Source organism: Oncorhynchus kisutch, linkage group LG27 (genome assembly GCF_002021735.2).
Source record: "Oncorhynchus kisutch isolate 150728-3 linkage group LG27, Okis_V2, whole genome shotgun sequence".
NCBI classification, from domain to species: domain Eukaryota; kingdom Metazoa; phylum Chordata; class Actinopteri; order Salmoniformes; family Salmonidae; genus Oncorhynchus; species Oncorhynchus kisutch.
In genome coordinates this window covers 44334118-44351487 of record NC_034200.2, presented here as the reverse complement: position 1 = coordinate 44351487, position 17370 = coordinate 44334118, and the positions used below count along the sequence as shown (strand labels likewise).

General features: G+C 29.8%; 1 protein-coding gene across 1 annotated transcript in view; it reads right to left on the bottom strand.

Moving 5' to 3' along the window:
• The window catches only part of cacnb2b (calcium channel, voltage-dependent, beta 2b), a 136188-nt gene that overhangs the window by 54922 nt on the left and 63896 nt on the right, over positions 1–17370 (bottom strand). The window contains exon 14 of the mRNA XM_031807349.1: positions 471–490. Within this exon, the coding sequence (XP_031663209.1) occupies positions 485–490 (6 nt within the window). The 3' untranslated portion in view covers positions 471–484. The remainder of the gene's footprint in view (positions 1–470; positions 491–17370) is intronic.

Below are 17370 nucleotides of genomic sequence, written 5' to 3'. Positions count from 1 at the left end.
TATGGGGTATTGTGATGTCATTATGGGGTATTGCTTTGTCATTATGGGGTATTGTGATGTCATTATGGGGTATTGCTTTGTCATTATGGGGTATTGTGATGTCATTATGGGGTATTGCTTTGTCATTATGGGGTATTGTGATGTCATTATGGGGTATTGCTTTGTCATTATGGGGTATTGTGATGTCATTATGGGGTATTGCTTTGTCATTATGGGGTATTGTGATGTCATTATGGGGTATTGCTTTGTCATTATGGGGTATTGTGTGTAGATTGATGAGGGAAAAAACGAATTAATACATTTCAGAATAGGGCTGTAATGTAAAATAATTTGGAAAAAGTTAGTGACTACATTCTAAATGCACTGTATAAATGGTGTATATACAGTGTATGATGTGTAAATGGTGCGGGGTGGGGTGTTTATATGTGTCTATGGTGTAGATGGTAGATGGTGTCTACGTGGTGACTCACCAGAAAAAGATATCTCACTTCTGGTATTTTCCACAGGATATTAGTAAAGAGGGAGAAGAAATGACAAATGACACATGATGAAAATGAAAACAGGAGTTTTAGTACAGCTAAGGTGATATTCTAACTACTATAACATTCTAACTATGGTGATATAGCTATGGTAACGTTCTTATTATGATCCAACAATGTGACGTTCTAACTATGGTGACATTCCTATTCTGTTCCAACTCTGTTGACATTCTAACTACAGTGAGGTTCTAACTACAGTGAAGTTCTAACTACAGTGAGGTTCTAACTACAGTGAGGATCTAACTACAGTGAGGTTCTAACTACAGTGACGTACTAACTATAGTGACATTATAACTATGTTGACATTATAAATATGGTGACATTATTACTATGGTGACATTATTACTATGGTGACATTTTACTATGGTGACATAATAACTATGGTGACATAATAACTATGGTGACATTATACCTATGGTAACATTATAACTATGGTAACATTATAACTATGTTGACATTATAACTATGATGACAATATAACTATGGTGACATTATAACTATGGTGACATTATAACTATGGTGAAATTATAACAATGGTAACATTGTTGACATTATAACTATGGTCAAATTATAACTATGTTCTTCTTACTATGGTGACATTATAACTATGGTGACATTATAACTATGTTGACATTATAACTATGGTCATATTATAACTATGTTCTTCTTACTATGGTGACATTATAACTATGTTGACATTATAACTATGTTGACATTATAACTATGTTGACATTATAACTATGTTGACATTATAACTATGGTCATATTATAACTATGTTCTTCTTACTATGGTGACATTATAACTATGGTAACATTATAACTATGTTGACATTATAACTATGGTGACATTATAACTATGGTGACATTATAACTATGGTGACATTATAACTATGTTGACATTATAACGATGGTAACATAATAACTATGTTGACATTATAACTATGGTGACATTATAACTATGTTGACATTATAACTATGTTGACATTATAACTATGGTGACATTATAACTATGTTGACATTATAACTATGGTGACATTATAACGATGGTAACATAATAACTATGTTGACATTATAACTATGTTCTTCTTACTATGGTGACGTGATAAATATGTTGACGTTATAACTATGGTAACATTATAACTATAGTGACATAAAACTATGTCCTTCTTACTATGGTGACATTATAACTATGTTGACATTATAACTATGTTGACATAAAAATATGTTCTTCTTACTATGGTGACATCATACTTATGGTGACATTATAACTATGATGACATTATAACTGTGGTGACATAATAACTTTGGTCACATTATAACTATGTTGACATTTTTACTATGGTGACATTATAACTACTTTGGCATTATAACTATGGTGACATGGGTGGGGTTATATCCTTCCTGTTTGGCCCTGTCCGGGGGTGTCCTCGGATGGGGCCACAGTGTCTCCTGACCCCTCCTGTCTCAGCCTCCAGTATTTATGCTGCAGTAGTTTATGTGTTGGGGGGCTAGTGTCAGTTTGTTATATCTGGAGTACTTCTCCTGTCCTATTCGGTGTCCTGTGTGAATCAAAGTGTGCGTTCTCTAATTCTCTCCTTCTCTCTTTCGTTTTCTCTCTCGGAGGACCTGAGCCTTAGGGCCATGCCCCAGGACTACCTGACATGATGACTCCTTGCTGTCCCCAGTCCACCTGGCCGTGCTGCTGCTCCAGTTTCAACTGTTCTGCCTTATTATTATTGGACCATGCTGGTCATTTATGAACATTTGAACATCTTGGCCATGTTCTGTTATAATCTCCACACGGCACAGCCAGAAGAGGACTGGCCACCCCACATAGCCTGGTTTCTCTCTAGGTTTCTTCCTAGGTTTTGGCCTTTCTAGGGAGTTTTTCCTAGCCACCGTGCTTCTACACCTGCATTGCTTGCTGTTTTGGGTCTTAGGCTGGGTTTCTGTACAGCACTTTGAGATGTTCAGCTGATGTACGAAGGGCTGTATAAATAACTTTGATTTGATTTAATTTGATTTGACATTGTAACTCTGGTGCCATACCTATGGTGACGTTATAACTAAGGTGACATTATAACTATGATGACATTATAACTATGATGACATTATAACTATGTTGACATTATAACTATGTTGACATTATAACTATGGTGACATTATAACTATGATGACATTATAACTATGATGACATAATAACTACGTTGACATAATAACTACGTTGACATTATAACTATGGTGACATTATAACTATGATGACATTATAACTATGATGACATTATAACTATGTTGACATTTTTTACTATGGTGACATTATAATTATGGTGACATTATAACTATGATGACATAATAGCTATGGTGACATTTTAAATATGATGACATTTTTACTATGTTGACATTATGACTATGATGACATAATAACTATGGTGACATTATAACTATGGTGACATTATAACTATGGTGACATTATAAGTATGGTGACATTATAACTATAGTGACATTGTAACTATGGTGACATAATGACTATGGTGACATTATAACTATGGTGACATTATAACTATGGTGACATTATAACTATGTTCTTCTTACTATGGTAACATTATAACTATGTTCTTCTTACTATGGTGACATTATAACTATGGTGACATTATAACTATAGTGACATTGTAACTATGGTGACATAATGACTATGGTGACATTATAACTATGGTGACATTATAACTATGGTGACATTATAACTATAGTGACATTTTTACTATGGTGATATTATAACTATGTTGACATTATAACTATGATGACATAATAGCTATGATGACATTACAAATATGCTGACATTTTTACTATGGTGACATTATGACTCTGATGACATAATAACTATGGTGACATTATAACTATGGTGACATTATAACTATGGTAACATTATAACTATGGTCTTATTACTATGGTGACATTATAACTATAGTGACATTATAACTATGTTCTTCTTACTATGTTGACATTATATCTATGTTGACATTATAACTATGGTAACATTATAACTATGTTCTTCTTACTATGGTGACATTATAACTATGGTAACATTATAACTATGGTAACATTATAACTATGGTCTTATTACTATGGTGACATTATAACTATAGTGACATTATAACTATGTTCTTCTTACTATGGTGACATTATAACTATGTTGACATTATAACTATGTTATTCTTACTATGGTGACATTTTAAATATGGTGACATTATAACTATGGTGACATTACAACTATAGTGACATTATAACTATGTTCTTCTTACTATGGTGACATTATAACTATGTTGACATTATAACTATGTTATTCTTACTATGGTGACATTTTAAATATGGTGACATTATAACTATCTTCTTCTTACTGTTGTGACATTATAACTATGGTAACATTATAACTATGTTATTCTTACTATGGTGACATTATAACTATGTTCTTCTTACTATGGTGACATTATAACTATTGTGACATTATAAATATGGTGACATTATACCTATGTTCTTCTTACTATGGTGACATTATAACTATATTATTTCTTACTATGGTGACATTATAACTATGTTCTTCTTACTATGGTGACATTATAACTGTTGTGACATTATAAATATGGTGACATTATAACTATGTCCTTCTTACTATGGTGACATTATAACTATGTTGACATTATAACTATGTTGACATAAAAATATGTTCTTCTTACTATGGTGACATCATACTTATGGTGACATTATAACTATGATGACATTATAACTGTGGTGACATAATAACTTTGGTCACATTATAACTATGTTGACATTTTTACTATGGTGACATTATAACTACTTTGGCATTATAACTATGGTGACATGGGTGGGGTTATATCCTTCCTGTTTGGCCCTGTCCGGGGGTGTCCTCGGATGGGGCCACAGTGTCTCCTGACCCCTCCTGTCTCAGCCTCCAGTATTTATGCTGCAGTAGTTTATGTGTTGGGGGGCTAGTGTCAGTTTGTTATATCTGGAGTACTTCTCCTGTCCTATTCGGTGTCCTGTGTGAATCAAAGTGTGCGTTCTCTAATTCTCTCCTTCTCTCTTTCGTTTTCTCTCTCGGAGGACCTGAGCCTTAGGGCCATGCCCCAGGACTACCTGACATGATGACTCCTTGCTGTCCCCAGTCCACCTGGCCGTGCTGCTGCTCCAGTTTCAACTGTTCTGCCTTATTATTATTGGACCATGCTGGTCATTTATGAACATTTGAACATCTTGGCCATGTTCTGTTATAATCTCCACACGGCACAGCCAGAAGAGGACTGGCCACCCCACATAGCCTGGTTTCTCTCTAGGTTTCTTCCTAGGTTTTGGCCTTTCTAGGGAGTTTTTCCTAGCCACCGTGCTTCTACACCTGCATTGCTTGCTGTTTTGGGTCTTAGGCTGGGTTTCTGTACAGCACTTTGAGATGTTCAGCTGATGTACGAAGGGCTGTATAAATAACTTTGATTTGATTTAATTTGATTTGACATTGTAACTCTGGTGCCATACCTATGGTGACATTATAACTATGATGACATAATAACTACGTTGACATTATAACTATGGTGACATTATAACTATGGTGACATTATAACTATGATGACATTAAAACTATGATGACATTATAACTATGTTGACATTTTTTACTATGGTGACATTATAATTATGGTGACATTATAACTATGATGACATAATAGCTATGGTGACATTTTAAATATGATGACATTTTTACTATGTTGACATTATGACTATGATGACATAATAACTATGGTGACATTATAACTATGGTGACATTATAACTATGGTGACATTATAACTATGGTGACATTATAAGTATGGTGACATTATAACTATAGTGACATTGTAACTATGGTGACATAATGACTATGGTGACATTATAACTATGATGACATAATAGCTATGATGACATTACAAATATGCTGACATTTTTACTATGGTGACATTATAACTATGGTGACTTTATAACTATGGTGACATTATAACTATGTTCTTCTTACTATGGTGACATTATAACTATGGTGACATTATAACTATGGTGACATTATAACTATGGTGACATTATAACTATAGTGACATTTTTACTATGGTGATATTATAACTATGTTGACATTATAACTATGATGACATAATAGCTATGATGACATTACAAATATGCTGACATTTTTACTATGGTGACATTATGACTCTGATGACATAATAACTATGGTGACATTATAACTATGGTGACATTATAACTATGGTAACATTAAAGCTATGGTCTTATTACTATGGTGACATTATAACTATAGTGACATTATAACTATGTTATTCTTACTATGGTGACATTTTAAATATGGTGACATTATAACTATGGTGACATTATAACTATAGTGACATTATAACTATGTTCTTCTTACTATGTTGACATTATATCTATGTTGACATTATAACTATGGTAACATTATAACTATGTTCTTCTTACTATGGTGACATTATAACTATGGTAACATTATAACTATGGTAACATTATAACTATGGTCTTATTACTATGGTGACATTATAACTATAGTGACATTATAACTATGTTCTTCTTACTATGGTGACATTATAACTATGTTGACATTATAACTATGTTCTTCTTACTATGGTGACATTATAACTATGTTGACATTATAACTATGTTATTCTTACTATGGTGACATTTTAAATATGGTGACATTATAACTATCTTCTTCTTACTGTTGTGACATTATAACTATGGTGACATTATAACTATGTTCTTCTTACTATGGTGACATTATAACTATTGTGACATTATAAATATGGTGACATTATACCTATGTTCTTCTTACTATGGTGACATTATAACTATATTATTTCTTACTATGGTGACATTATAACTATGTTCTTCTTACTATGGTGACATTATAACTGTTGTGACATTATAAATATGGTGACATTATAACTATGTTCTTCTTACTATGGTGACATTATAACTATGTTGACCTTATAACTATGGTGACATTTTTACTATGGTGACATTTTTACTATGGTGACATAATAACTATGATGACATTATAACTATGTTGACATTATAACTATGTTGACATTATAACTATGTTGACATTATAACTATGTTGACATTATAACTATGACGACATTATAACTATGTTGACATTATAACTATGATGACATAATAGCTATGGTGACATTATAACTATGTTGACATTATAACTATGACGACATTATAACTATGTTGACATTATAACTATGTTGACATTTTAACTATTGTGACATTATAACTATTGTGACATTATAACTATGATGACATAATAGCTATGATGACATTATAACTATGGTGACATTATAACTATGGTGACATTTTAAATATGATGACATTTTTACTATGTTGACATTATGACTATGATGACATAATAACTATGGTGACATTATAACTATGGTGACATTATAACTATGGTGACATTATAGGTATGGTGACATTATAACTATAGTGACATTGTAACTATGGTGACATAATGACTATGGTGACATTATAACTATGGTGACTTTATAACTATGGTGACATTATAACTATGTTCTTCTTACTATGGTGACATTATAACTATGGTAACATTATAACTATGGTAACATTATAACTATGGTCTTATTACTATGGTGACATTATAACTATAGTGACATTATAACTATGTTCTTCTTACTGTTGTGACATTATACCTATGTTCTTCTTACTATGGTGACATTATAACTATATTATTTCTTACTATGGTGACATTATAACTATGTTCTTCTTACTATGGTGACATTATAACTGTTGTGACATTATAAATATGGTGACATTATAACTATGTTCTTCTTACTATGGTGACATTATAACTATGTTGACCTTATAACTATGGTGACATTATGACAATGTTGACATTATAACTATGGTGACATTATAACTATGTTCTTCTTACTATGGTGACATTATAACTGTTGTGACATTATAAATATGGTGACATTATAACTATGTTCTTCTTACTATGGTGACATTATACCTATGTTCTTCTTACTATGGTGACATTATAACTATATTATTTCTTACTATGGTGACATTATAACTATGTTGACATTATAACTATTGTGACATTATAACTATGGTGACATTATAACTATGGTGACATTTTTACTATGGTGACATTCTAACTATGTTGACATTATAACTATGTTGACATTATAACTATGTTGACATTATAACTATGGTAATATTATAACTATGGTGACATTTTTACTATGGTGATATTATAAATATGTTGACATGATAACTATGGTGACATTATAATTATGGTGACATTATAACTATGATGACATAATAGCTATGGTGACATTTTAAATATGATGACATTTTTACTATGTTGACATTATGACTATGATGACATAATAACTATGGTGACATTATAAGTATGGTGACATTATAACTATAGTGACATTGTAACTATGGTGACATTATAACTATAGTGACATTGTAACTATGGTGACATAATAACTATGGTGACATTATAAGTATGGTGACATTATAACTATAGTGACATTGTAACTATGGTGACATTATAACTATAGTGACATTGTAACTATGGTGACATAATGACTATGGTGACATTATAACTATGGTGACATTATAACTATGGTGACATTATAAGTATGGTGACATTATAACTATAGTGACATTGTAACTATGGTAACATTATAACTATGGTGACTTTATAACTATGGTGACATTATAACTATAGTGACATTTTTACTATGGTGATATTATAACTATGTTCTTCTTACTATGGTGACATTATAACTATAGTGACATTTTTACTATGGTGATATTATAACTATGTTCTTCTTACTATGGTGACATTATAACTATAGTGACATTTTTACTATGGTGACATTATAACTATAGTGACATTTTTACTATGGTGATATTATAACTATGTTCTTCTTACTATGGTGACATTATAACTATAGTGACATTTTTACTATGGTGACATTATAACTATGTTCTTCTTACTATGGTGACATTATAACTATAGTGACATTTTTACTATGGTGATATTATAACTATGTTGACATTATAACTATGATGACATAATAGCTATGATGACATTACAAATATGGTGACATTTTTACTATGGTGACATTATGACTCTGATGACATAATAACTATGGTGACATTATAACTATGGTGACATTATAACTATGGTAACATTATAACTATGTTCTTCTTACTATGGTGACATTATAACTATGGTAACATTATAACTATGGTCTTATTACTATGGTGACATTATAACTATGGTGACATTATAACTATAGTGACATTATAACTATGTTCTTCTTACTATGGTGACATTATAACTATGTTGACATTATAACTATAGTGACATTATAACTATGTTCTTCTTACTATGGTGACATTATAACTATGTTGACATTATAACTATGTTATTCTTACTATGGTGACATTTAAATATGGTGACATTATAACTATGTTCTTCTTACTGTTGTGACATTATAACTATGGTAACATTATAACTATGTTATTCTTACTATGGTGACATTATAACTATGTTATTTCTTACTATGGTGACATTATAACTATGTTCTTCTTACTATGGTGACATTATAACTGTTGTGACATTATAAAAATGGTGACATTATAACTATGTTCTTCTTACTATGGTGACATTATAACTATGTTGACCTTGTAACTATGGTGACATTATGACAATGTTGACATTATAACTATGGTGACATTGTAACTGTGGTGACATTATAACAATGTTCTTCTTACTATGGTGACGTTATAACTATGTTGACATTATATCTATGTTGACATTATAACTATGGTGACATTATAACTATGTTCTTCTTACTATGGTGATGTTATAACTGTGGTGACATTATAATTATGGTGACAATATAACTATGGTGACATTATGACTATGTTGACATTATAACTATGGTGACATTATAACTATGGTGACATTATAACTACAGTGACATTATAACTATGTTCTTCTTACTATGGTGACATTATAACTATGTTCTTCTTACTATGGTGACGTTATAAATATGGTGACATTATAACTATGTTCTTCTTACTATGGTGACATTATAACTATAGTGACATTATAACTATGTTCTTCTTACTATGGTGACATTATAACTATGTTGACATTATAACTATGTTATTCTTACTATGGTGACATTTAAATATGGTGACATTATAACTATGTTCTTCTTACTGTTGTGACATTATAACTATGGTAACATTATAACTATGTTATTCTTACTATGGTGACATTATAACTATGTTATTTCTTACTATGGTGACATTATAACTATGTTCTTCTTACTATGGTGACATTATAACTGTTGTGACATTATAAAAATGGTGACATTATAACTATGTTCTTCTTACTATGGTGACATTATAACTATGTTGACCTTATAACTATGGTGACATTATGACAATGTTGACATTATAACTATGGTGACATTGTAACTGTGGTGACATTATAACAATGTTCTTCTTACTATGGTGACGTTATAACTATGTTGACATTATATCTATGTTGACATTATAACTATGGTGACATTATAACTATGTTCTTCTTACTATGGTGATGTTATAACTGTGGTGACATTATGATTATGGTGACAATATAACTATGGTGACATTATGACTATGTTGACATTATAACTATGGTGACATTATAACTATGGTGACATTATAACTATAGTGACATTTTTACTATGGTGATATTATAACTATGTTGACATTATAACTATGATGACATAATAGCTATGATGACATTACAAATATGGTGACATTTTTACTATGGTGACATTATGACTCTGATGACATAATAACTATGGTGACATTATAACTATGGTGACATTATAACTATGGTAACATTATAACTATGTTCTTCTTACTATGGTGACATTATAACTATGGTAACATTATAACTATGGTCTTATTACTATGGTGACATTATAACTATGGTGACATTATAACTATAGTGACATTATAACTATGTTCTTCTTACTATGGTGACATTATAACTATGTTGACATTATAACTATGTTATTCTTACTATGGTGACATTTTAAATATGGTGACATTATAACTATGTTCTTCTTACTGTTGTGACATTATAACTATGGTAACATTATAACTATGTTATTCTTACTATGGTGACATTATAACTATGTTCTTCTTACTATGGTGACATTATAACTATTGTGACATTATAAATATGGTGACATTATACCTATGTTCTTCTTACTATGGTGACATTATAACTATATTATTTCTTACTATGGTGACATTATAACTATGTTCTTCTTACTATGGTGACATTATAACTGTTGTGACATTATAAATATGGTGACATTATAACTATGTTCTTCTTACTATGGTGACATTATAACTATGTTGACCTTATAACTATGGTGACATAATAACTATGGTGACATTATAACTATGGTGACATTTTTACTATGGTGACATTCTAACTATGATGACATTATAACTATGTTGACATTATAACTATGGTGACATTTTAACTATTGTGACATTATAACTATTGTGACATTATAACTATGATGACATAATAGCTATGGTGACATTATAACTATGGTGACATTTTAACTATTGTGACATTATAACTATTGTGACATTATAACTATGATGACATAATAGCTATGGTGACATTATAACTATGGTGACATTTTTACTATGGTGACATTTTTACTATGGTGACATAATAACTATGGTGACATTATAACTATGGTGACATTATAACTATCTTGTCATTTTTACTATGGTGACATTCTAACTATGATGACATTATAACTATGTTGACATTATAACTATGTTGACATTATAACTATGTTGACATTATAACTATGGTGACATTATAACTATGTTGACATTATAACTATGGTAATATTATAACTATGGTGACATTTTTACTATGGTGATATTATAAATATGTTGACATGATAACTATGGTGACATTATAATTATGGTGACATTATAACTATGATGACATAATAGCTATGGTGACATTTTAAATATGATGACATTTTTACTATGTTGACATTATGACTATGATGACATAATAACTATGGTGACATTATAACTATGGTGACATTATAACTATGGTGACATTATAAGTATGGTGACATTATAACTATAGTGACATTGTAACTATGGTGACATAATGACTATGGTGACATTATAACTATGGTGACTTTATAACTATGGTGACATTATAACTATGTTCTTCTTACTATGGTGACATTATAACTATGGTGACATTATAACTATAGTGACATTATAACTATGTTCTTCTTACTATGGTGACATTATAACTATGGTGACATTATAACTATAGTGACATTTTTACTATGGTGATATTATAACTATGTTGACATTATAACTATGATGACATAATAGCTATGATGACATTACAAATATGGTGAAATTTTTACTATGGTGACATTATGACTCTGATGACATAATAACTATGGTGACATTATAACTATGGTGACATTATAACTATGGTAACATTATAACTATGTTCTTCTTACTATGGTGACATTATAACTATGGTAACATTATAACTATGGTCTTATTACTATGGTGACATTATAACTATGGTGACATTATAACTATAGTGACATTATAACTATGTTCTTCTTACTATGGTGACATTATAACTATGTTGACATTATAACTATGTTATTCTTACTATGGTGACATTTTAAATATGGTGACATTATAACTATGTTCTTCTTACTGTTGTGACATTATAACTATGGTAACATTATAACTATGTTATTCTTACTGTTGTGACATTATAACTATGGTGACATTATAACTATGTTATTCTTACTATGGTGACATTATAACTATGTTCTTCTTACTATGGTGACATTATAACTATTGTGACATTATAAATATGGTGACATTATACCTATGTTCTTCTTACTATGGTGACATTATAACTATATTATTTCTTACTATGGTGACATTATAACTATGTTCTTCTTACTATGGTGACATTATAACTGTTGTGACATTATAAAAATGGTGACATTATAACTATGTTCTTCTTACTATGGTGACATTATAACTATGTTGACCTTATAACTATGGTGACATTATGACAATGTTGACATTATAACTATGGTGACATTGTAACTGTGGTGACATTATAACAATGTTCTTCTTACTATGGTGACGTTATAACTATGTTGACATTATATCTATGTTGACATTATAACTATGGTGACATTATAACTATGTTCTTCTTACTATGGTGATGTTATAACTGTGGTGACATTATAATTATGGTGACAATATAACTATGGTGACATTATGACTATGTTGACATTATAACTATGGTGACATTATAACTATGGTGACATTATAACTACAGTGACATTATAACTATGTTCTTCTTACTATGGTGACATTATAACTATGTTCTTCTTACTATGGTGACGTTATAAATATGGTGACATTATAACTATGTTCTTCTTACTATGGTGACATTATAACTATGGTAACATTATAACTATGGTCTTATTACTATGGTGACATTATAACTATGGTAACATTATAACTATGGTCTTATTACTATGGTGACATTATAACTATGGTGACATTACAACTATAGTGACATTATAACTATGTTCTTCTTACTATGGTGACATTATAACTGTTGTGACATTATAAATATGGTGACATTATAACTATGTTCTTCTTACTATGGTGACATTATAACTATGTTGACCTTATAACTATGGTGACATTATAAATATGGTGACATTATAACTATGTTCTTCTTACTATGGTGACATTATAACTATGTTGACCTTATAACTATGGTGACATTTTTACTATGGTGACATTTTTACTATGGTGACATAATAACTATGGTGACATTATAACTATTGTGACATTATAACTATTGTGACATTATAACTATGATGACATAATAGCTATGGTGACATTATAACTATGTTGACATTTTAACTATTGTGACATTATAACTATGGTGACATTATAACTATCTTGTCATTTTTACTATGGTGACATTCTAACTATGATGACATTATAACTATGGTGACATTATAACTATGTTGACATTATAACTATGATGACTTTATAACTATGGTGACATTATAAGTATGGTGACATAACTATAGTGACATTGTAACTATGGTGACATTATAACTATAGTGACATTGTAACTATGGTGACATAATGACTATGGTGACATTATAACTATGGTGACATTATAACTATGGTGACATTATAAGTATGGTGACATTATAACTATAGTGACATTGTAACTATGGTGACATAATGACTATGGTGACATTATAACTATGTTGACATTATAACTATGATGACATAATAGCTATGATGACATTACAAATATGGTGACATTTTTACTATGGTGACATTATGACTCTGATGACATAATAACTATGGTGACATTATAACTATGGTGACATTATAACTATGGTAACATTATAACTATGTTCTTCTTACTATGGTGACATTATAACTATGGTAACATTATAACTATGGTCTTATTACTATGGTGACATTATAACTATGGTGACATTATAACTATAGTGACATTATAACTATGTTCTTCTTACTATGGTGACATTATAACTATGTTGACATTATAACTATAGTGACATTATAACTATGTTCTTCTTACTATGGTGACATTATAACTATGTTGACATTATAACTATGTTATTCTTACTATGGTGACATTTAAATATGGTGACATTATAACTATGTTCTTCTTACTATGGTGACATTATAACTGTTGTGACATTATAAAAATGGTGACATTATAACTATGTTCTTCTTACTATGGTGACATTATAACTATGTTGACCTTATAACTATGGTGACATTATGACAATGTTGACATTATAACTATGTTGACATTATAACTATGTTCTTCTTACTATGGTGATGTTATAACTGTGGTGACATTATGATTATGGTGACAATATAACTATGGTGACATTATGACTATGTTGACATTATAACTATGGTGACATTATAACTATGGTGACATTATAACTATAGTGACATTTTTACTATGGTGATATTATAACTATGTTGACATTATAACTATGATGACATAATAGCTATGATGACATTACAAATATGGTGACATTTTTACTATTGTGACATTATGACTCTGATGACATAATAACTATGGTGACATTATAACTATGGTGACATTATAACTATGGTAACATTATAACTATGTTCTTCTTACTATGGTGACATTATAACTATGGTAACATTATAACTATGGTCTTATTACTATGGTGACATTATAACTATGGTGACATTATAAATATAGTGACATTATAACTATGTTCTTCTTACTATGGTGACATTATAACTATGTTGACATTATAACTATGTTATTCTTACTATGGTGACATTTTAAATATGGTGACATTATAACTATGTTCTTCTTACTGTTGTGACATTATAACTATGGTAACATTATAACTATGTTATTCTTACTATGGTGACATTATAACTATGTTCTTCTTACTATGGTGACATTATAACTATTGTGACATTATAAATATGGTGACATTATAACTATGTTCTTCTTACTATGGTGACATTATAACTATATTATTTCTTACTATGGTGACATTATAACTATGTTCTTCTTACTATGGTGACATTATACCTATGTTCTTCTTACTATGGTGACATTATAACTATATTATTTCTTACTATGGTGACATTATAACTATGTTCTTCTTACTATGGTGACATTATAACTGTTGTGACATTATAAATATGGTGACATTATAACTATGTTCTTCTTACTATGTTGACATTATAACTATGTTGACCTTATAACTATGGTGACATTATGACAATGTTGACATTATAACTATGGTGACATTGTAACTGTGGTGACATTATAACAATGTTCTTCTTACTATGGTGACGTTATAACTATGTTGACATTATATCTATGTTGACATTATAACTATGGTGACATTATAACTATGTTCTTCTTACTATGGTGATGTTATAACTGTGGTGACATTATGATTATGGTGACAATATAACTATGGTGACATTATGACTATGTTGACATTATAACTATGGTGACATTATAACTATGGTGACATTATAACTACAGTGACATTATAACTATGTTCTTCTTACTATTGTGACATTATAACTATGTTCTTCTTACTATGGTGACGTTATAAATATGGTGACATTATAACTATGTTCTTCTTACTATGGTGACATTATAACTATGGTGACATTACAACTATAGTGACATTATAACTATGTTCTTCTTACTATGGTGACATTATAACTATGTTCTTCTTACTATGGTGACATTATAACTATGGTAACATTATAACTATGGTCTTATTACTATGGTGACATTATAACTATGGTGACATTACAACTATAGTGACATTATAACTATGTTCTTCTTACTATGGTGACATTATAACTATGTTGACATTATAACTATGTTATTCTTACTATGGTGACATTTTAAATATGGTGACATTATAACTATGTTCTTCTTACTGTTGTGACATTATAACTATGGTAACATTATAACTATGTTCTTCTTACTATGGTGACATTATAACTATATTATTTCTTACTATGGTGACATTATAACTATTGTGACATTATAAATATGGTGACATTATACCTATGTTCTTCTTACTATGGTGACATTATAACTATATTATTTCTTACTATGGTGACATTATAACTATGTTCTTCTTACTATGGTGACATTATAACTGTTGTGACATTATAAATATGGTGACATTATAACTATGTTCTTCTTACTATGGTGACATTATAACTATGTTGACCTTATAACTATGGTGACATTATGACAATGGTGACATTATAACTATGGTGACATTGTAACTGTGGTGACATTATAACAATGTTCTTCTTACTATGGTGACGTTATAACTATGTTGACCTTATAACTATGGTGACATTATGACAATGGTGACATTATAACTATGGTGACATTGTAACTGTGGTGACATTATAACAATGTTCTTCTTACTATGGTGACGTTATAACTATGTTGACATTGTATCTATGTTGACATTATAACTATGGTGACATTATAACTATGTTCTTCTTACTATGGTGATGTTATAACTGTGGTGACATTATGACTATGTTGACAATATAACTATGGTGACATTATAACTATGGTGACATTATAACTACAGTGACATTATAACTATGTTCTTCTTACTATGGTGACATTATAACTATGTTCTTCTTACTATGGTGACGTTATAACTATGGTGACATTATGATTATGGTGACAATATAACTATGGTGACATTATGACTATGTTGACATTATAACTATGGTGACATTATAACTATGGTGACATTATAACTACAGTGACATTATAACTATGTTCTTCTTACTATGGTGACGTTATAAATATGGTGACATTATAACTATGTTCTTCTTACTATGGTGACGTTATAAATATGGTGACATTATAACTATGTTCTTCTTACTATGGTGACGTTATAACTATGTTCTTCTTACTATGGTGACATTATAACTATGTTCTTCTTACTACGGTGACGTTATAACTATGGTGGTGTTCTAACTGTGAAGTTGGGTTGTGGTAAGATTTTG